Source organism: Ornithodoros turicata, chromosome 3 (assembly GCF_037126465.1).
Source record: "Ornithodoros turicata isolate Travis chromosome 3, ASM3712646v1, whole genome shotgun sequence".
Taxonomy (NCBI): Eukaryota; Metazoa; Arthropoda; class Arachnida; order Ixodida; family Argasidae; genus Ornithodoros; species Ornithodoros turicata.
This window is the reverse complement of record NC_088203.1, coordinates 17655985-17679282: the sequence shown is the minus strand read 5'-3', so window position 1 is coordinate 17679282 and position 23298 is coordinate 17655985. Positions and strand designations below refer to the sequence as shown.

At 47.9% G+C, this 23298-nt stretch overlaps 2 protein-coding genes across 3 annotated transcripts in view; one reads left to right on the top strand and one right to left on the bottom strand.

The window, feature by feature from the left end:
• The window catches only part of LOC135389980 (protein shisa-4-like), a 63591-nt gene extending 50440 nt beyond the window's left edge, over positions 1 to 13151 (top strand). Inside the window, exons 3-7 of one of the 2 annotated variants that reach the window (XM_064620011.1) lie at positions 1039 to 1210; positions 4468 to 4589; positions 6018 to 6203; positions 9137 to 9272; positions 12573 to 13151. In XM_064620011.1, the coding sequence (XP_064476081.1) occupies positions 1039 to 1210; positions 4468 to 4589; positions 6018 to 6203; positions 9137 to 9272; positions 12573 to 12747 (791 nt within the window). In that variant the 3' untranslated portion in view covers positions 12748 to 13151. Of the gene's footprint in view, positions 1 to 1038; positions 1211 to 4467; positions 4590 to 5990; positions 6204 to 9136; positions 9273 to 12572 lie in introns of both variants that reach the window. The other variant, XM_064620009.1, reaches the window with a different exon arrangement.
• A 5183-nt stretch (positions 13152 to 18334) lies between these two features.
• Positions 18335 to 18775, bottom strand: LOC135389188 (uncharacterized). The gene has a single exon (XM_064619254.1). The coding sequence runs from the start codon at positions 18773 to 18775 to the stop codon at positions 18335 to 18337; it is 441 nt and encodes a 146-aa protein (XP_064475324.1).
• Positions 18776 to 23298: the final 4523 nt, after the last annotated feature.

Here is a 23298-nt window from a genome sequence, read left to right as displayed (position 1 = left end):
CTTTCTACACCCAGGCGACACACTATCATCATATTTCACCTGAGGGTGGAGTACACCAACGTTACACCCTCAGGAACTTCCAAAACAAAGTTGTAGGGTGTGAAAGGGGTGTGATCTTTGTTAATACACCTATTTTACACCTTTAGAGCTGTGAAACGATTTAGAGTGTACCCAGAACGCATACCATTGTACTCTCTGTCGTTGACAAATAATTTTATTGTGAGATGTGTGAGTCGTTGCTTATGCAACAGAGCCAATTGTTTTAGCGTCAACAGGTCCTGATTTTATTAGAGGAATGAAATTACATTGTAACAGCGCCGCAGTTTTCCACGAGCAACGTTTGCAACGACACCACCCGCTGGGTTTCCAGGACTATTGACCTGGGGTAGGCAGGAGTAAGATGGAGAGCCAGTTTATCATTATTATTGTTATTATTATTATTATTACTATGTATATTATACGTTGCTCCTAACGCAACATGGTAGATTACTCTTTCCATGTACTGACTGAGTATTAGTCTCGGTGCCGTTATCACATGCTTGGGAGTAATCGTCAGTACAATGCCTCGTTTGCAAATCGACGTATTCTATACTACAAGGACATAAATTAAAGCGAAAATATTTACCGATGTCGAAAGAAAGCAGAAAATGACAGGGCAGAAACAGCTATTCCGTTGTTGACGAGTCGCGTTGCCGCTCATCACGGGCGTGGCACTTTTATGGTTACGTGTATAGTGACGTTTGCAGTGAGATGTGACCAGGACCTCCCAGAATGCATTGCGTTCGTCTGGCAAGCTATCATCTATGGACCGATATGTAGTAGGGCGCTCTCCATACGTGAACCCACATATTCATTGTTCCAATGCAATCCAATCCTAATCCAATGCACCCTGTTACAGCCTCCATACGTGATTGGTGCGTTGAGCTCCGTCGCATACGATTGCGTAGTAGCACAATGCTGCCGGAGGCTATAATTTTTGCGCTGATATCATCTCAGCGGCCCATAGCGCACTTATTGAATTTCTCGTTTCTTTTGCAGTATTGAACAATGAGTACTGTTACGGGTATACAGACAAGTTCGGCAAGTGGAACAACGGTTTTCCGTGCCCTAAACAGAGCAACGGCGAGCCAGTCTACTGCTGCGGTACCTCCACGGAATCTTATTGCTGCCGCAAGAAAAACGAAGAACCTCAACTTCCTCCCCCTCACGAGTAAGCTGTCAGTAAATCAGTAATCAAGTGATCAGTACATATCGCCCAACATGAATGAATAACCTCGGGGTAGCATTGCCTACCTTCATTGTCAAGACTCAACTTAACAGGCACTTGCACCAAGTATTGTCGTCCCCCTAACACACGGACACGATAGAAATCATTCGATGTAGTGAAGCAGAGAAGTTTGGGAGTCGCCCCCTGGTGTTCACTGAACGAACCGTGTCGTGGGGATGTTCCCGTGTAGTATTCGCACATTGCATTGCGTATCAAGGCATTGCACGTGTAAGGGGCTGTCTTGCGTTGAGATTTCCTGGTAATGCATGACGAAAGCAATATATGTGTTCCAAGCAAATCAAATTTTCATTCCTATATAGTAGTGTTTACCGCAAATAACAGAAACGAAGCTGAAGCGAGGATCCCCACCAAGAGGCGGCACAGTGGAGCCCCTATGAGGGTCTCTCCGCCAGTATGGGTCCTTCCAGCCTTGAAAAAGTCATCGAAACACCACACGGGGCACTGCAAATCCTTCTGAGTGTTTCTCTCAGCGTACGCCGCTAGATGTGTGGCGCTAGCTGTTCACGCAAAAACTGGAGCGCGATACAACCTACTTCCGGGCAGGAAGTTTTAAATTCGTAAATAACAGTTGTTAGCGTACTGGTGGCTATTATTAAATAACAAACTGCAAGCTATGTATGCGTTTTTTTTTTTGTTCCGTGTTTTCGTGGATGTATTTGATAATGCAGTTTAGAAGTACTGTTCGGGACACGGTTAGCTAAAATCGCCTGTCAGTACTTCGCCGTCCCATATTACATCTGTTGCGCTTGAGAGTGTTGTGCTAATATTGTATTTGAAGGTGGACCATGTGCTGCACTTATTTATTACTCGAAATGAATAGTCTTGCCACACCTGGAGATTTGAGATGAGATAAACTACGAAGTGCTGATTTTAGACAACCGTGTCCCCTACACATCGTAGAAGAATCCAGTGTCGTGGTACAGATGCGGTAGATATCAAGCACCTTCATGAGAGGGCGCCAAATTAAAAATTGATCAACTGATTGAAATTGGCGTAATAAGGATCGTATATGTGCCAAGGAAACAATTCTAATGATTCAAAGAAGTTTAATAGAATGCGCTTAAAGGAGCATTAAAGTGGTATCTAACATGGCCAAAAGCTGCTGTCATCTTGTAAAGCAGTATGTGAAAAGCATTCCCACAAAATATTTCTGTCCAAAGTTGTTTCACCACGGTGCAATTAATTTGGTAAATCGCTGCCGCGGTGACAGGCCGGTGCGCTCCAACTCCAGACCACGCCCACTCTATTGTGACGTTGGTGGTAGAGAGCCCCTCATTCGTTCGTAGGAAAAACCGTCTGCTACGAACATTGCGAGCTGTTTCTTGTTGACTTCTATTCTTTATACGATTTATATCACGTTTTCTAAAAAGAACAAAGCATATATGCAGCCTGAGAAAATAAGATTACGATCACAAGAGTAATATATCCGTGGCTTCTGTGCAATCTCACAATTCACAGTAGCAGAAAGCAAGCGATGGCGGCGGTATTGTGGAGCCACCTGTTAGCCACTGAACCAACTGCGCGGTGAAAACTGTCGGACAGGCTGTACGCTGTCTGGAAGCACGGGGTTTTCGCTGTACAAGCGCAGTTAATTTCGGGCTGCACCACTCGTTCTTCCCGTGGTGTCTGCGGTCCCAAAAAATCGTGGTTGTGTCGTGGACAGCCTTCAAACCCTCTGTTTCGGACATCACGTAGCCGGAGAACGCATGGCGTCTCCGAAGCGGTAGCAGACGATCCGGCCTGCGCGATGTTGCTCACCGCGATCATGTGATCCCAGGTCCAATGAGGAGCGTCCGCACCACTTGCGTCACATAGTGACGCGTGTGGTGGCGCTCATCACGTGCCTATCGTTAAGGCGAAGGAGGGTGTTTCGCGCACGGCAGGTTTGGGGAGCTATTGCAGGCGTCCCAATTTCGCTACGGTTGCACTAACTGTGGGAAAACTGTTTTCAGCCGCCTAACATTCCATACTGACCAAAAACAGAACCAAAGTTGTGGGCCTCTAGACTGTTTTATATATTCGTGAGCTGCAAATCATAGGCTACGCCCTGCGTTCGAGGCTATGCCTTTTCAATCCCAAAGAAAAGAACGGATCCCCTCTTTGGTAGGATACCGGTGCCGAAAAGACAATTCACCGTTGCCGTGTGTCGGTTGACAGAAACACCGTTCAGATAAACGCTCATCTCTGAAGGGTTCTCGAGAGTGCACATGTGCCAAGGGTATATTTGTTTAAACTAAAAAAGAAAAAGAAAATAATAGTAATAATAATAATAATAAAAGAAAGGGAAGTAAAGCTACCAAGTTAAGAACAGCGGAGCAAGGTCTATGACAGTGTTTGTCCTGCGAACGCACCACTATAGTCGTGTTCAACTTAAGAAGGAACAGAAATCTAGTTAGTCAACTACATACGCAGTTGGACATAAGGGGACGCAATAGGGCACCAGAAGAAATACTGCAGCGCCACTACACGCAGCGTAGTGTCATGTGGCCAGTCGTAATAGCCAATACGGGAGCGGAGTGAGTGTGATAGTTTAGATTATCTCGCGGAGGAGCGAGCGTGACCTCTCTGTGTCTAGCCATCCTATCTGCGGCGCAGTAATATTTTTGAGATCTGACGAACAAGATTACTTATCCTTCCTAAGTTGAACACGACTATAGACGAACTGTCGGTTACAGCAGTTCCTCATAGGACAATCACACGCTTACAGAGTAAGTCTGACAGCGAGAAATGCGCAGCAATTGTGTTAATGCAAATCCTCTGCACGTTAAACAATGGGCTAAAGCTATATGCTCGCAATACCGTTCTTGCGTTTAAGACAGCCAGCTATTCGAAGAGCTAAAAGACAACTAGAAGCAGATCTTAATAACGTTCTGCTGCGTTATGCTCTATACCATTTGTACACGGGGAGGAGGGGGGGGGGCATTCATTTTAGGCACCCTCATATATCTTCCTGGAACTAATTACATCCTAACGAGCACACGGCGTCTATAGTCATTCTAAGCTCACAGCGCCCTTGCGGAAGCAATGCAAAACGCGGTTGCCAAATGAGAAATCACGTGTTTTTCTTTTCCTCCGGTACCTTTCTTGCCATACATTCTCCCGTGACAGTGCGTAATTTGTGAATGGCGCATACTGGTAGTGCAAATAACTCTTACTGAAGGGATGTTAATGATTTGCAGTCAAACGCTCCTCCTGGGAGTCGCTCTGGGCACACTGCTGGTAGTGCTTATATTAGCGGTCGGTGCGTGCGTTCTCTGTAGGAAAAGGTTCCTGTACAAGAGTCGTCATCAAATGAACGGAGGTAAGTCGCCTATGAATTGTACGCAACCCAGGCTGCTCTGAGCTGGATTTTTCAGTTGCTTGTGTGTTTTTTTTTTTCGTTTTATTATGGACTGTATTTTTTGTTAACTAATTTGCCTGACTTTGTTTGCTCTTAGAACGGAGTTTCACCGCATAACACGCGCCTAGCACACCGTCATCCCGAGTGACCATCATTCTCTCCACTGGTTTCTTGAAAACGAAAGCCGTACGCCTTTTTTGTGTGACGCTTATGTAGTTATGTTAATCGTCACAAAAAGACGTATGCCATGAGCTCTCCATAAATCATAAATGATATCGATACCATTCCCTTCAACGTTGTCATGTGTATCAACTTTGGGATGTCATGTGCTGAAGTTATGTTTCGCGAGTGTAGCTAAAGTGACGCGCAGGACCCGAATTAAAGCTAAAAAGTGTTCACGCATGTCTAACTATGATGCTGAGAGTCCCCATGCAAAGTATTTCAATTAACCTCGCAATCAAATTTTTATAGTGGAATTTTATAGTTAACGCTTTCGCTGTGGTGGCATTACTGTAAGCAGCGTCTGGTTTGTGTTCTGCCCAGCGCTCCAGCCACCTGTGTATGAATTCCTCCCCAAGCTCAAGAATGTTGCCCTCTTCGAATTCGCACCAGTGTACTGTGTTAATCGACGTTCTGAAAGCGTTTGCGGTGAAGTTCAGTTTTTTTTTAGCTCTAGTTTTTCTCCTGCATGTCAATATGAACCTTTTAAGGGGACGGTCGCCTTCATCCCCATCGATTTCGTAATTTCATAATGTATACGTCAGTTTATTCCCCGCTGATCGCTGACGATGATACCGAAAATCCCACACGAATTAAGGGCATAGTGTTTGTGCAATTAGATCAAAATATACCTCAAGAGCAGCCGCCGGATGTTGAGAGTATGGCGGAAGTCATGTTCTGGAAATATGACAAAAAAGAAAAAAGAAGGTCAGATTGCAGCCGACCAATGAGGGAAGGGTCTTCTTGACGCTCTTGTGCCGCTGAGGGAGCGTCCGCGAGGCACCTAGTAGGCGAAGCAGGCGACCAATTCGGGAATAATGTCAATCGTGTGCGCTGCCCTCTGATTCGCCGTTCAAACGTATGGCACTATGATGTCTTTGTCGCTGGAGCTTCCTTAGCTGCAGAGACAATGTTAATTTATAAATGTCGTTTATTTAATATCTAAACACCTTTCGGGAGAGAAAACTGGTCACGCACACATTTCTGCGGAGGCGACTGTTCCTATAAGGTAACCGAATGCATGCATGCATGCGATCCAACAAGCACGTTCGTCTTGTGAAGGCACGTGGCTTCCATTCGTTTATAGCGCGGTACAAGTAGGTCTAGTTAGCGGACCTTTGGTCTGTGCGGGCCGACGGCCAGCGGCCGTGGTTCCCCCTCCATCCACAGGTCCCCTCTACCGCATGCACTGCAGCAGCAGCGGAGCCAACGTGTACTCCTTCTCCGGGAACGAAAGCGGCGCCGCTTCACCCTGCATCGATGGCGCCATCTCAAATACGATGGGAGAAATGGAGCCGCCCCCACCGCCTCCTAGGGGACTACCCAGCATGGAGGCTTTTATGGTGCCGTGCCCGGGTGAGACAATCATTGTTGCCATGTAATAATCGATACCTTTTTTATTAATAATTATTGACGCGCGGCCAGCCTCAAGTGACTCTATTGAAGGATCGAGGAATGGGTGATGTTGATCAGGGCAGTGAATTTGCCGACTGTTTCTGCACTCTAAAAACGGAAAGGCGCCGTATAAAGCACTGTAGGACCGTTGTCGCTCCCGGAAAGCGGCGGGCGGGCGCCTTTTATTTTTGTGGAATTAAGATAACTGCATAAGTGTCACAAAAGGGGCGTACGCCTCCTTTTTGAATCAATGTTTTATCGAATGTCACGGTGGTTGGCTAGGAACGCGTAGTGTGGTGAAGTTCTGTTTCAAGACTCAGCCGCGAAGAAAAAGGGGAGAAAAGGGACGAACCGTACAGTGCTGGACAAGGCTTTAGGGAAGGGTAAGGAGTGTTTTCACTCTCGCTCTCTCTCGACGACATTCTGGCAGCGTACGGAAGCGGGCACGAGCACCCGTTCAAGGAGGGGTCAGTTAGAATCTCCGGAGTCAGGCATGATGCCGTTAACGGGATGGGAGCAATCCAGGAACTTCGAATAATGCCTCTCCGTCTCCCGTAAACTTGCGTCCAGCACTGTACTGATAAAAACTTTTTTCTTTGACTTCCCTCTTCCTTTATCAGCGGAGGGGATGGCGGATGAAATTTAGGGAGGCTGCATAGGTGCGATTTACTGGCACAAGATCCCTAGGATGCGCTAGGATGGGGAAAATGAAAATTTTCCCCAAATAGCTTTCTGCGTGGTATCAATATCAATTGAGTTGTATGGAGACGCATATTATAGCACTGAAACGAAAGGCTCAGAAATGACTAAGTTCGACAGAAAGACAGTAAAACATTAGCAGTCATAAGAGACATGCAGATGCAAAGAATATCCTGAATGAAGGGGAAATAATGAGAATCAAACGCAGAACAATCCAAATATTGCGCTACCTGAATTCGTCAGTCGCACGCGCAACGGGCCTCCTTCATATTGCCAAGTTGCCAAGGCACCACGGAACAAGCACACTACAGTCGACAGATGGCGTTCTACGCATACGATTCAGATGGAACACGTCTTTCCGAGTAGTATAACAGATACTCAAGGTGCAGCTCCGAGACAGATTTTGGCACACGAGAAGAGCGACTCGCCGAACAGTTGTAGGCTGCGACCAACGTGAACTTTTTGCTGCGTGTTTGGTTGTTGTTGTTGTTGTTACTATTATCATTCTTTGTGTCTATTGATTGACTCATTGACTCAATGCAGTTCTAGCGCGATAATTTGAGATCTGTGAACCCTGCGTAAACGTGACGAATCCGGACGACGTATCATGCATGGTATCTGGAATCCCCCCCCCCCCCCCACACACAGGAGGGTGTGCACTCTCCTGATTTTTTGCATCAAATTTCTGAGACTGCCCAATACTGCCAGACTACAAATGTATATAGCCATAAACAGTATTCATAAACGAATACCAACCTTCGCAGCTCGCCCCCCACCTTGAGGTCGATTTCCGCAGAAAGTACTGCGTGGTATCACAGTAAATCATTTTACACCTTTATCTGCTCAAAAAAGGTGTATTCTTATAAAAACACCTTTTCTATTCCGCAAACGGTGCAAAAAGAGCATTAATAAAGGTGTAATATCGACATACACTACGTTTTATCAAATGTCGATCATTAAGGGTGTAAAGTGGGGTGTTGAAACAGGTGTTTACCATCTAATACACCTTTTTTACACCCCATTTGAGTTGGGAATATGGTGTAAGAAGTGCTGTTTTATTCCGCCAGTGAGAGAAAAATTATGCTGGTTTTCCAGCTCCGCTCAGCAAGTAATCACATTATAGACGATAGCCTGAGTTAAAAACACAGTATTTGACAGGGAGAGATGTTCGAAATTTAGCTTATATCCTTAACTCGTTGCAATCGTGGGTGTTAGTTGCAAAAACACATTCCCACCACCGTTAGAAACGTTTCCCGCCCCACCACATGTAACGAACGTGCCCCAACAAATTGTATTTCAGTTATGATCCATCCGACACACCAATATAGGCTACTGAGGGTGCAGAGGTCTCTTCATGCCTCTGCACTCACGTTTTTCCCACAGTACCAAGCTAACGAGGCGTGCCTGCGACGCATTGCACTCCGCTTTAAGTTCTACGATGGAACCACGGCTGGAAGTCTGCCGTGTACACGGTGCTGCTTACCATAGAAGCAAGAACGTCGAACTGTATATGTCTCGGCCAGTGGTCTCGGTATGCTGCCGCGGAAGCTTCTGTTACACTATTTGCTAGCAAATAATCCCATCATAAAAGGTGTTTGCAACAGAATACTCCCCTCTTAAAGGTGTTTGTTTTTAAGCACCAGTTATAACAGTGTTTTATTAGGAATACATTTAACTAAAGGGTGTATTATAAAACACCCATCATTTGAGTGTAAAGACAACACCAAAAAGGTGTGCACCATGGGACAAGCCATTTTCACCAAAAAAGTGTAAAAAAGTTTACTGTGATATGCCGACGCCTTGCAGCACGGTACTGCATGAGTGTCATGTTCCGTTGAGGCGGAGAGGCACTGGTGCTATGAGAGATACCGCGCAGCCAAATCCATTCGAATACGCAGAACAGGTGGACGGAAAATTATGAACGTGCTTAGCGGCTGGCGAAGGATGTCGAGTTGCCGCAGCTTGGATATCACCCTATGCACTTGTACCTTGCGTTGAGCTGTCTTTCTTGAATCTGTATTCCTTTTTTTTTATGTTGGCGGTTGGGTATGGTGTTCCTTTGGATGGGGTCGACAAAAAAAATAATAAAAAGAAAGGCTCTACCTTGCAATTCAATGTATGCGAGAACATGTGTTGGTTGCTCGTCCACGAGCTTCTACGGCTCTACCATTAAACTTCGTGCGGTCTCTTTCCAGGTGGAGGTATGCACTTGACGGGACCTCTACCGCACATGGAGCCGCCTCCACCTTACGAAGCAGAAAACCCTCAGGCGACACTCAACTTTGGGACCATACCAATTACAACGCAACAGCATAACATGACTAACACATTGTAAGTATTACGAAGGCCTTCACTGGATCCATACGTCCACCCTGCAGGAACATCGATATAATTAATTCACATGCTGAAATACATACTGAACTAATAAACGGCAGCACAAAAAGGCGGACAGGCGGGTTATAGACAGCAAACGACAGACACAACGACAGACTCGTTCATTACCCTGCAATGAAATCTCGTGGAAATGCACAAGTTTTCACTCATTGCAGGACAGTTGAGTGAAACACCAATAACAAGCACGAATGCTGTTGTTCAGGTGCGATCAAAAGGCTCCGAGTCCAGTTTTGCAGCACGATGAGAGATGGCACTACTGGGACGAGCGCATAGCAGTTGCTGTCAATGACCTTCGTTTGTTCTCGTGCCGGGTGTGGCGTCCATTTGTGAATATTGGTTGCTGTGCTACATACGTTTTTGTGACCACGTGCACACGAGCCATTCCGATTTCAGTATGGACTGCAGAGAGAAAAACATCAAATTCTACGTCAAACTCGGCAAATATGCAACAGAGACATTTTAGATGACCCACCAAGCTTATGGCAATCATCCAATGAGCCGTGCAAGGTGTTTTGAGTGGCACTCGCGCTTGAAGAGAGGCAGAACGTCGTTGGAAGACGAGGAGTGGCCAGGGAGGCCATCCAGCACAACCCCCGAAAATTTCGATATGACAAGGGAACGTGTGCATGAGGACCGCAAGAAGAACCATTCAGGACATTGCTGACATCGTCGATGTGTCATATGACAGAGTGCAGGGAATTAGCACATCTTTGAGACATTTTTGCGCCGCATCACGGCAAAATTTGTGCCGAGGATCCTGACCACCGAACTTCGACCATCGTGTCGAACTCTATCGGGACCTTCGTGAGCAGGTTTTGAACGACCCAACATTCATGTCGAGGGTCATAACTGAGGACAAGACATGGATATATGGTTATCATTCGGAGACCAAACAGCAGTCTTCGCAGTGGAAGAACCCGGCATCCCCCCCCCCCCCCCCAAGACCGAAGAACGCGAGGCAATGGACCTTTTCCACAACTGCCATGCGCATGACCTTGAGGCGCCGGAGACGGTCATCTCCGTCTTGACTAGATGGCGCAGTACGGGGACGACAGAAGTGGGGACCAGTTGGATGACCGCACAAACGGCGTCATCTGGTCGGTCCCACTCCGGACCGGTTTTGGCCCTTGTGCTGCACACGTGGATTTGCTTTGGCGCGCTGAGCGTGGATCCCTGGAGGGCCGCTAGGATCCGATGCGTATGTGAAAAAGGTCCATCAGGAGCGCGACCAAGTGCATACTGATTGCTTTTTTTTTTTTTTTTCGCTTGATTGCATACTGATTGCTTTTTTTTATATTCGCGGTATTGTGCGGAAAATCCCAGTGCTCCTTGCATACGCGTTGTATCCTCGGCGATTACTGGAATGAACTGTCCTTCACGTTTCGTATTCGCTTACCTTGACTTCTCTTGGACAATCGGCCGAGACAAAAGGAAACGAAATAGCTTGCTCCCAGCAAGTTCCCATAGTTCAAAACTGCACTAAGTTCTCTGGGATTTTCTGAAGTTGTCGATAAATTTCTGGGCCAGGGGATTAAAATGGGGAGTAGAAGCTGCAACTGTTCCCCAATTAGCTGTTTTCTTTTCTTTTTTTCAGTGTGTAGTGCGTCCGGTGATCTAGGACGCTACCAATTTGGTGTCATATCATAATGCATGGTACATCGCTTGGACAGGTTGTCCTCCGCGAGTGATGGTAAAGACCATATTTTGATATTTCAGCGCACATTAAAGAAGCGAGCAAGCGACAATATTGCTCGAAACCTTATTACAGGTACGTCCATCAATCGGTCTATCAGGACTCATCCGTGCACAATATTTTCGCTGTGCGGTGTATGGTCACTGCGCAATCAAATTTACAAAAGCCGCCCGCACAAAGCAGTCAGATAGATTCGGCCTGATCTCCCCGCGTGACGTCACCAGACCCACGAGACTCCGTAAGCTCTCTCGCTGCTCACCGAAAATTCGTCCGTTACTGGTACTGCTACGGTGCTTTCGGTCGCACAGGCTTCGGCACGAGTCACCTGATTGGCCCACCCATCGGGACTGCGAACGTCACAAAGTGATGTCGACTTCACCCCTTCACCTGCACCCTCTTTGAAGGACTGGATGTTTTCAAGACGGTGCGGCAGATCAGAGGTATCTCTCTCGCGCTACAGGATAGCTGCGCCAGTCGTTCTTTCGCACGAGCTCATACAACTTCTTGCACAACACGCCGCAGCCAAAAAGCGAAAATATATGAACAGGGAATTTCCCTTCACTTTTAAAGAACCCTCATTGTCATAGATGGGTAGAAATCCAGCGAACCGGTAGAGATGTAGGAAGGGAGTTGCCTCAGGACAGAAGGCGCCGATATTTCGAACAGAGACTGTTCTTCTTCTGGGCACCGTCCTCATCATTGGCATGGTATTTATAAAGGGTTAGGTGTGACGTGTTAGGTGTGACGTGTGACGTGCCTCATTGTCATAGTTGTCTCGCGACATAAAGTGACGGGTCGTCATCAGTATCGTGTGCACAAGCTCACCTTTCCCACACCAGATGTCTCCGGCTCACTGCATGAATCTCGAAGCCAATAAGAGCACAGGTAGGAGAGATATGTGCTTGAACGGCTATTGAAAACTTGCTTCCGTACCCGTGGTGATGGTTGTGATGGACACACCTTGTCTCCGTGATCTCTGTGCTTCGTCGAGGCACTGTACTAGAGAATCAGGATATCTACGTTGGAATCCTGGAAACGACCTTTTGAAGGATTTCATATTTCTACTTTGCAAGGTTAAATTCTGTAGTATACTTATCAAACACAAACAAACAATGGCTGCATCTTTGGTCACTGTGCATCCTTACAAATTTAGATAATACATTTAGATGTGGTAACTTCATGAGGCCATCGACGGCGGTAAATTTTTGCAGACTCTTCTTTTTTTAGAAGGTTTTACTGTTTCGTGAGACAGTTTACTTATTTATTTCTTGCATTGTTATACTGTGATGGTGACACAATCTCAGCGTCCCACAACAGAGACTGGCGATCATGTAGTCGTGGCACGTGATAGTACCACGTGACAGATCACGTGACCCCATAAGGCCACGGATGGACCTACACGGTGGCTGGTCCTATGAAGCTATCGCTGTAAAAACGCAAACTAAAACCACCCTGTATGTTAGTGTGATCTCCCTGTTCGCTGTTTATCACAACGCCGTTACGAAACGCATGTACCTAACACTACGTCAACCGCTGCCTTCCAGGTTCAACACTGCCACTTTGGAAAACCTCCACTTCGCGCACCAACAAAGCACGACACTGCCACCGAACAACCGTCGGCAACAGCACCAGAGACAGCATCAACATCACAGCACAAACCAACAAGCACAGGCCCACACAAATATACGGGACCCTTCCTACTGGTCAACTAAGTTCTAGCTTCTCGGTGGAGATGCTGACCGCGGTGGTCACACGTGACATGTGACGCAAGCACTGACAGTTGTTGACAACATGCAACGGGTGAGGTGACGTGAAAACGGTGTCATCTTCACGTGGAACGGAAGCAACACGACGTTGCTGCAGTTCTCTTAATCTGCGCGTGTGGGTTCCATCCGGGAACGTTCTCTACTTCATCATGAGAATTGAGAGCATCACGCAGGACATCGCTACACACACACACACAAATCTGTATTTTGTGAACGAACGCATGCGTTTAGGAATGAATGGGACATGGTCATGTGATTAGGTAATATATATATATATATATATACGATAATATGTGGCGTTGCTTTGGGGTTGACGTTTGAAGATATGTTACAAAGGAAATAAAAATTACGCATGTATAAACACTGGTGGGAAGCTTTTTTATTTCTTTGTTTACCAACGTGTCTTTTTCTACCGTTTTCGGTGACACAGTAGAATATCGTGAGACAATCGGGAGCGCACTACGAATTTAAGTGACAGCACTTTACGTGTCCTTTGTCGCTGCTCGTCTTTGAGGTGCATGCGTCGCTTGAAAGAACTGTGGTAAGACGCTCCCATTTTCTCTCTCAACCTTTGAAGCTTACTCTGTAACCGGACTTAAGCTGCCCGATGAAGAAATGCTTTAGCGTTAAACATAACATCAAAATGGCATAGATGCCTTGATACTCAAAACCTGTATTTTAAGACCATATATATTTCGCGACTTAGGTTCGGCCATAGCCTCAGTATAGAGGAGGCTATGGTTCGACTCGTCCTCAAGTACCAGGCAGTATCACCACGATCAACAGAGCACGTGATGCAAGACGCATCCAATCTCTCGTGCAACGCGCGATCACGCCGCATTTTCATTCCTGACCTGACGCACAGTGCAAATGGACAAAGAGAAGATGGCAGAGAAGAAGCACGACGGTAAGTCTGTGGGAGCTCGACCGGAGCCAGAGAAAGAGACAACCGGATCGGCCAGTGCGACAGCAGAAGAGAAGTGTTTATTCGGAGCACGGGCTCCAGAAGCGTGAGCGTGCTGTAGTCAGCACTTCATTGTCTCTTGGATCACGGCGCACTACAAACTACCCTCCCCCTCGGGGGACTGGAAGGATCGTCCGAAGCAAGGGAGCCCAGGAAACGGACTTTTTAGGGCGCGGGGCGGGGGACACCGGGCCCGATGGAAGAGGCGTGTCGAAGGCCTGCACGGAGGACGCGTCGATGAAGGCTGGCTTGGTGCGGTCTATGGACACCGTTTCCGGCTTACCGTTGAGGTCGATGACGAGGGTCTTCGTGCCATGACGGAGCACTTTGTGCGGGCCGGAATGCAAGGAGTCGGACCGCGACGGAATTGACGTGCGGCGCCGGGGCTGGCGCGTCGGTGCCACCCTAGGAGGTCATGGAGACGTTCGGTACGTTCGGGTCACCAGATGTGGGAGCTCGACCGGAGCCAGAGAAAGAGACAACCGGATCGGCCAGTGCGACAGCAGAAGAGAAGTGTTTATTCGGAGCACGGGCTCCAGAAGCGTGAGCGTGCTGTAGTCAGCACTTCATTGTCTCTTGGATCACGGCGCACTACAAGTCAATGACAGGACAGGATGTGAAAGATACGAAGACGCACCGCGACAAAGTCAAGAAGACATCAGGCAGTACAAAGAGCTTGCCGACTTCCAAGACATCCAGAGTGTCTAGGGGTTCTGCCGTAAACACCCTGCCGCCGAAAGCAAGTTCGAAAGAGCCTCCTGAAAAGCGAGTTGAAGCATCCAACCAGCAAGAACCATTTAGCCCTACAAGACCAACTTCAGCTGAGCACCTAGCTCCTTCAGGGAAAGACGAGCCTGCCAGCCGTGCGAGGTCCCGGCGTAGCGCACGACTGCTAAAGCCATTCGCCGAACGCGAGCTGTCTGCGAGAGAGCAGTTTCTGGCTCGTTAGATTGATCGGTTGACTGTTAAGCAGACGGACGCTGCCGCAGAAAAGACTCCGAAACAACCACATAAGCCTGCGAAGAACGATCCCGAGAAGGCGATAAAGTCACCGGACCCGGAGAACCTGCCACTCCAACATTCGGAATCCCAGAAAGGGCAGGGAAAGCAAAGCACTGAGAACCTCGGGAAAGATAGGGAAGCTGCCCCTCTGCACACTGCTTTACGTAAGCGTTTGTACGTCACCTAATGTCCCTGTCACACGGGGCAGTCTTCCATGATCATACGCACGTAGCGCCATCTAGCGCGTAGCGCGTCAACCTCCCACAGAGTGCACTAGATCATATGCACAGGGGTGGCATCCAATGTATTCCTCCGTAGACGAAATCGTGCTCGGCGAACGCAATGCATCCTGGACAGGTCCTGGTCGCACGTCACAGCAAACGTCAAGGCGCACGTGACCTTAAAGATGGCGGCGCCCGTGATCGGCGGCCAAACCGTTTGTAAACAATGCGGTTGTTGTTTCTGGACGACGTTTTGGATGTTTTTCGATCACGGTAATTATTTTTATCCGATAATCTTGCAGGAAAACGCGCAGTTTTGCACACAAAGCCTCGTATTGTTGACTTCCCAAGATGTGATGACGACTGCGCGTTAAGACCTACCGAGCCGATGCCATGTACTTAAACTAAGGAGAAATGGGCTACCATGTTGCGGAAGAAGCACCGCATAGTTTACGCTAGTAAAATACGGTAATGTCTTGGTGTTATGACGGCGAAAATATGTTGGTAAGCGGCAAAACGACATATAAACAAAGTCACATGACCTGAAAATGACGTTTTCTATGACGTGCGACCAGGACAAGATGGCAGTTTTGCCAAAAGCACCCGCTTGAGGGTAGTTACAACAATGGCGGGTTTGTGTCACCCCCGTGATCATATGCCCTTTGAGAAGTTCACACGTTACACGCTTGGTGGCGATTCAATGGTCATTGCATGGTTTCGATAATCATTGAAGACTGTACGTATGACAGTGAACTAGAAGAGGATAATGGAATTACAGCGGTCGCCGCGTGACCATCGCGGCGTCGACAGCTAGCGGCGGCTCTGCAATCGACAATGGAGACGTTAATACAGTTAACAAGGAGGAGGCTCAGAATAAGAATACAATTATAATTATTATTGCAATTACAATTAACTACAATTACAGTTAATCGTTTTCAAGAGAATAGATGAGAACAAAAATCTGAATTAGTAAAATTGTTGAGACGCAGACGACACGCTTTGCAAAGCATGCCCGCGACCAGGCCGCGCACTGTAGTTAGCGATAGCAGCACCGCCGCCGCTTTCGGACAGCCGTCCCAAGGCGCAGACCCTTCCGTTCGCTGCACTGCCCTCTTCTAGTTCACTGTCGCAGGGGTATTAATTTCACTACCAACTGCAATAGCGGAAGGCATGTTGCGCACGGCAATAACCTCGTTGTAACGGTTTTCCAGCACGGCTTAGTCCTGGTCAGTTCCGACACTATAGTGCCGTTTTACTCCTCGTTCACCAATCACCAATAATACCAATAATCACCAATAATAAAGGCTGACCCGCATCGTAGCCAGTGCTGGCGTCTACCGGGAGGGGGCAGGGAGGGCAATTGCCCTTCCTCCCCCTGGCGCGCCCTGGCAGGGCGTGCCGGGAAATGCTGTGCAAAACGACAGCGATTTGCTATCATCACCGATCGTCGTCGTACTGGTGTATGCACCGTCGTTGTCGTTTTTCACAGCATTTCCCGGCATGCCCTCCCAGGGCGCGCGCTGCTCCCTGGAACTTTTGCAAATGGCCTATTGGAGGCAACCATTGCAATATTCGTATTCAAACAATACTAAATGTATGCAATTTCTGGAAGACACGACACTCGGTATGTTCCTCATAATATTCTACCCCACGCGGTTTCGTTGACTTAGACAGCGTTCTCTTTTTGTAGCTCCAACGAAAAAGCATCGTCGGCATGCCCACACCCTGATGTTGTACTTGGTACCCGCCGCACTTGTCGGTGTTGCCAGCATCTTCATTGGAATCGTTCTATACCGCAGCTGCATTCAAGACTCGCTAAACATCTATTGCCAAACAGCTCTGTGCAAGTAACTTCGACGTGACTTCCACTCACTCCTCCACCACAGCATCCACCCTTGCGACGATTTCTATGGTTACGTCTGCAGCAAATGGGCCCAGCGAAACCATTCGGGCTTTCTGAATGACCTCATGTCGTCATCCCGCAACACCATAATCGAAGACATCAACGGAAGACGCTCGGAAAAATCCATCAGATACGGTATGCACGTGCTCATTACGCTGTATTTGTCTTGCGTCGACTACGTGGAGCGTGACAACGGAAGCTCTTCAGACGTGTTCAAAGATGCAGACAAGTTGTTTGGAGTCACAGACGTGTTGCAATCCAAGTCTGGCTCGCACATGTTAGCGAAGGTGCTCAACATCGTTTTCAAGTCTGGGATTCAGACAGTGTTCAAACTCTGTTACGTTCGCTACGGCAAAAGCAAAACGCCCACCTTCACCATATCGCCGGGAACGTCCATCATGGCAAAACTGCTAGGTGTCGTAGGGGAATCTCTAGAAGAAGCACATGTACTGTCTAAATAATTAGCGAAAGCCATGGTCGTCGACGTCGAGGTACTCCGCGATGTGGGAAACAGTAGCGAGTCGCTTACCGAAATACTGATGGGTATCGACGAAGAGATCTCTTTCTCTGCCTCCAAACCCGCCCCCGTAGAAGACAAGTTCCGCGGCATTGGAAGGCTGTTCGAGCTGCACAATATAATCGCTCTTGCTGAAGTTATCAACGCAAACGTTCCAGAGCATCTGATGATTGGCCCAGAATCCGCCATTACGATATCTGGAAAGATCCTAATCCGAAACATAAGCCTTACTCTCATGAAGAGACTTGTACCACAGCAGGAGCTTTACTACGTAGTGAACTTTGTCACCGACCTTTTGCGTTACAAGTTATTTCAGTCTATCATTCGCTCTAGGCCGCAAGGTCCATCCTCGGCGAACAAAAATAGAGCTAGCAGGGGTTCACTGTCCCAATTATAAGCATTAACGTTATGTTATCGTCTTTGATGACACAACCCACTGATGTGACAACAAGTGTGTCTCCATTTGCTATGAAAACATTCGTCTTCTGCGGAATACGGACGGGGTGTGGCGACATGAGCAGCACGCATCAGCAGGCGCATCACCAATCGCACGGCGTTCGCATTCATGCGCAATTATTGCGTGTAGCTGTGCCGCGAAGTAACTGTGGCTACGAGCGGCGTAAAGCCGTAGACAGGTGGAGAGATGACAGCAAGAAGGAATGGGAGAAAAGGGGGTTCATGTGCGTCCTGGGCCGACATCAGTGGGAACACTGTCGACATTCGTCGGGAATGTCCGCTGCAAAACCCAGATAAAACATCAGACAGCACAGTCGGTTGCAGGATTCGAACCCACCATCTGAGTCTTCAGCACAATCTCGACCACCACCAACGAACGGACGCCTTTACCCACTCGGCCATTCCGCTGGTTTGTAAGTTATCCGTGCTATCTGTGCTGTTCGCCTGGTAGTGCGTGAGTAAGTATATAACATAGATTTAGATACCAAGTCCTTTTCTTACTAGTACTTGGTCGCCCACTTCAATATTCGGAATGTCAATGTTATGGCGCCTATCGAAGTTGCGCTTCATTCTCCTGCGGTAGCGCTGTTCTTCCGCTGGTGTCCTACGCTTTTCTATGAGGGCCATAGCTTGGTCAATCCCCATAACTCTGTCAGCCGGCAGCACAGGGACTTCGCCGTATGCAGCGAAGTGTGGACTGCATCCCATTCTCGCTGTGTGCGATTGGCTATGATGAGCAACAGCAGCTTGTCGGCAGCACTTCCATCCTCCTCTAAAGTCAGGGTAGACGTTGATGAACTGTTTTAAGTCTCGTATCACACGTTCGGCAAGGCCATTCGCTGCTGGGTGGTAGGGAGCGGTATGCTTCAGTGCAATACCTCTACTTTGAGCCACCACGTTCTCAAAGCGTTCGCCCATGCCTTGAACTTCTTAATACGAAATGCTGGGCCGTTATCTGAAACGACGACTTTGAGATCTTGAAACATAGCGCGTTCTAACTGCGCAATCAAGCTAATTGACGTCTTCTTTTCCCGCTGGCAGCTGCCACGCGGGCACATTCGGCGATAGCGATCAAAAACGCATGCGTTCTTTGGACACCTTTCCCTTTTTTCCTTAGTTCTGCAAAATCAACATGCACGACCTCAAAAGGTGTCTTCGAATGTTCTCCGATAGCCATTTCATCAATGTTTGTCGGTACTTTACTTTATACCTTTGGCACACATGACATGAGCGGATGTATTCTCGGATGTCGTTCTTCATTTTAGGCCAGTAAAAGCGCTTTCTAATCTTGCCGTACGTCCGACTAAAACCATCATGTCCACCAGACTCAGGGCTCTCGTGATAAAGCTCGAGAACCTTATGTACAATTGTAGAAGGCACCATGTACCTGCCGCGTTTGAGCTTCAGCGGCTCTGAACCTTCCCAAAGCTTGAGTGCATTAATAGAGACAAAATCGACGGTGTCTTTTGTCAACGAAAGTCTCGAAAGAGAGTCGGCATCCGTAAGACACACCCCTGGTCGGTGGGATACTTTTTTAGTCGAACTGCTGCAGTTCGTTAATCCACCGAGCAATCCTTCCCTTTGGCTCTGTGATTTCGAAGGGAGCTTGGTGATCAGTGAATAGCTTGAAATGTGATCCTTCCAGATAAGGTCGGAAGTACCGTATCGCTTTGAGAGCAGCTAGGGCTTCCTTTTCTGTTGTGGTGTAGTTCACCTCCGCCTTTGTAAAAGTGTAGGAGTGGAACCCAACCACGCGAAGCTGGCGGCCCTTTGGTTCCTTCTTGTATCGCTGGTATAAGACTGCGCCTGTGCCATAGTGAGAAGCATCTGTGGTAAGCTCAAACGGCAGATTAAAATTTGGCCACGTAAGTACAGGATCTGACGAAATAGGTTTCACCAGGAATTTGTAGGCATCTTCGCACTCTGGTGTCCACTTGAAGTCTACGTTCTGCTGTAGAAATCTCGTGAGGCACCTTGTTTTCCTGGCATAATCCTGTATGAAGGCTCGGAAGTGCCCAGAAGGTCCAAGAAATGCTCTCAGAGAACGGACGTCGTTCGGTTTCGTTAACTTCTGAATACGCACCACTGACTCAAATTGCTTTTGGTGTTTCTGTCGAATACACGACCGAGGAATCGCACCTGGCTCTTGAAAAACTCACTCTTTTTGTTATGAATCTTGAGGTGAGCCTTAGACAATGCCTCGAGCACCAAGCCCAAATGTTTCGAATGTTCCTCCTTTGTCCGGGAATAAACAATAATGTCATCTACATAGACGTTGCAGAACTGACCCAGGAATTGGCTTAAGACTTCGTTCATCATTTTCTGAAACCACGCCGGGGAATTCTTCCACCCAAACGGGAGTCTGTTGTACTCGTATACGCCGAAGGGGGTGGTAAAGGCGGTATACTTCTTGCCCTCCTCTTTAAGGGGAACTTGCCAGAAGCCTTTGTTCAGGTTGATCCTGGAGAAAACTGTACAGCCTCCGGTCTCGTCAATGATGTTGTCAATTCGCGGCATAGGAAAAGGAAACAAGTCAGTTTGCCTATTAATGCACCGGTAATCTGTGCACAGCCGAAATGTGCCGTCTCCTTTGGGCACTATTGTTACAGGAAAGGCAAATGTTGATACCGACGGGCGGATTATTTGTTCTTCTAGCATGTCTTGTAGCTCTTGCTTTAGCCACTTTCTCTTATCCCTTGACATGTTGTACGGTTTCTTGCGAACCACGTTTGTAGACCGTAATTCAAATGGCAGGCACTCTAGATACGTTGTTGCCGTGGGGTATTTGGTAATGCAGAGGAGCTCTGGAAACTTCTTGAAGACGTCCTCTAATTTGTCTACCTTCAAGCGGCGAGGTGTGGATGTTTCAGAGTCAACTCGTTGCACAGCTACCTTGTCATCCCAGTACATGTTTATCCGTAGTTCCTTCATGTCTGGACGGGGCAAGAGGAGGTCGTAGTCTGCGTCTTCAATTACTAAGGCTTTTGTCTGTTTGGTGTTTCCTTGAAAAGTCAGTGTGATGTCGGCCCAATGATGAAAGGTATACCTGGTACCATCATAACTGACGACGTCTACTATTCTTCCAGGAGTGATACTTGTCTTGTCTAGTATTTTCTTATTTACCACACTAACTGAGGCTCCACTGTCAAGCAGTGCCTTTGTAACTTTTCCGTTCACTGTAAGGTCTATGTAGAGAAGAGTCGGGTTACACAGGAAAATAGTCTCGCTTTTTCTCAACGGGTGGGACTGTTCACCCTCTTTTACTCGTTTTTTTGTACATCGAGTTCGTCGTCGTGTTCAGTTTCTCGACAGTATAGTGTCCTCACTCCTACAGCTCCTCGACTTTGCCAACCTCGATTTCCTGGGTTCTGTGGCCCTGTCTCTCGTCGATCACGGAAGGGTTGTGTGGTTGCAAGACCTTGGGTGTCTGTGGGATTGCGTGGTAGAGTATCCACGCACAGCTCTTTCATGCAGGTAAGAAGCTCCTCGACTGTCTTAGGAGCTTTTACTTGAACTTGCTTCTGCATCTCTCTTGTTAGCCCATGTATGAGAGGGACGATCGATGTTTGAGGCAGGTTGGTGCCAGCTATTTGCAGTAGTCGTCGTTTCTCAAAGAAGTTTTGTAGAGGCGTCTCTGTCGGCATATACCGGAAGCGGAAGGCTTTGTCCCACCTGTCTACCGAATTTTCTTGAAATGAAATGAGGAAGCTTTCTCTCCATTCTCTCCTGGGTTGCCGTGCATGGTCTGGGATACGAAGTTCCTACCATTCCATTGCCATTCCGGGGAGAAACAGCGCACCCAGCTTGTGCAACAGCAGCAACAGATGGGCACTTACACGTGATATGGCCGTGACACATGATTACACAAAGAATTGCAATAATTCGAGTCCTGCGGTTCCCTAATTATTACCGTAAATTATTGTCGTTTCCGTTTCTGTTTCGGGTATTCCAACTGTGCGATATCCGTTTCCGTTTCTGTTACCGTTACCTGCTATATTTCCTATATAACACCGTTTCCGTTTCTGTTACCTTTCTCTGGTAGTAGCGCGCCACTGACGTTGCATCGTGTGGATTGACCCTAAGTTTCACATCAGCTCCTCTATTACTGATGATTTTGCGAACAGTTATGTACTGACCTGAACTTATGATTCAAACAACAACAACAACTGCATGAATGACGATGCGATGAGGTGATTCACCGCAACAAATGCGGTACCATACCTCAGTGCATGTAGGTTAATATATGAGTGGGATGGAAAAACATGAGGCATACACACTCGCGCACACACATGACACATGCAAATGAGATACCACACAGGCAGGTGCGTCGTAACTGCAGTTCATCCAGTCGGCCACCGAAGATGTAGTGCTGTGAACATCACATCTTCGCATTCCTGGCAAAAGCTCTGATGTCAGAGGAGTTCAAGCAGGCTAGTAGACGTCAAGGACAGATAGAATGAGTGCAGGCATTCACGGTGCTGCACAGGACCCAAGACTGCGGCAAGGCTGAGCGGCTTGTTGTTTATGCGAGTCAGTTGGGACTGGAGCATTGTTCTCTCCGAACTGTATAGAGGGCAGTCGATGAGGACGTGTTGAATGCTTGCCATCATGCCGCAGTTGGAGCACGAGCTGGTTGAAGCATACCCTAGTGTGTGACTGAACTGCTGGGTGAAAGCCACATTGAGGTGAAGTCGATGCAGAAGGAAGGAGAGACAGCGGGGCAAACGGCCTGGGAGGGAAAACGACAAAGTTGGATCTACGGCGTGCGACAAGGACCTGTCTGTAATGTCTCGGCGATATTGTTGCGCCGCCATTGGTTCCATATCATCACCGACAAGAATGCCCTCCTGTCACCACGGGTCAACATATTCGGCGTCACCGTCTGGCATTGTCCAGCAGCAGCAGCCACTCTGTCAGCCTCTACGTCACCTGAGACCCACTGAAATGTGATGAAGTGACCTATGTCGCACAGACGCTGAACGTCGCTGAGGATGTCCGTGACAATTGGAGATAATATACCTCGCGCACCCATGCTCTCTATGCACTGCAAGGCTGCCCTGGAGCCCGTGTATACCACCCACATTCGCGAAGCCTCGCGGAGTGCATACCGCAGGAACGACAAGATGCCGTAAAGCTCTGCGGACGTAGAGGAAGTGCAGTGTGTCAGGCAATATCCGGGAGACACCTGTACCGATGGAATAACGAAGGTAGGCCGATGAACTCACAGGTGTAGACGGCAGTGTGCTCAGGGTATACGCTTAACATCATGTCCAATGACCATAGGGGAAACGAAGACACTGTTGGTTTTACTACAATCGAGGGAAATTTCGGCTCTGCTTCCACAGTGATTTTGTAGAGGCTACTCTGTTTGTGCCAATGAAGTTTTGCTACTAATGCGTGATGGCGGTGATGAGCTGTAAGGCGTAAATAGTGACGTACAG

Coding starts and splice junctions, on each gene's coding strand:
- LOC135389188 (XM_064619254.1), bottom strand. CDS start 18,775: ATGGGCGAACGCTTTGAGAACGTGGTGGCTCAAAGTAGAGGTATTGCA.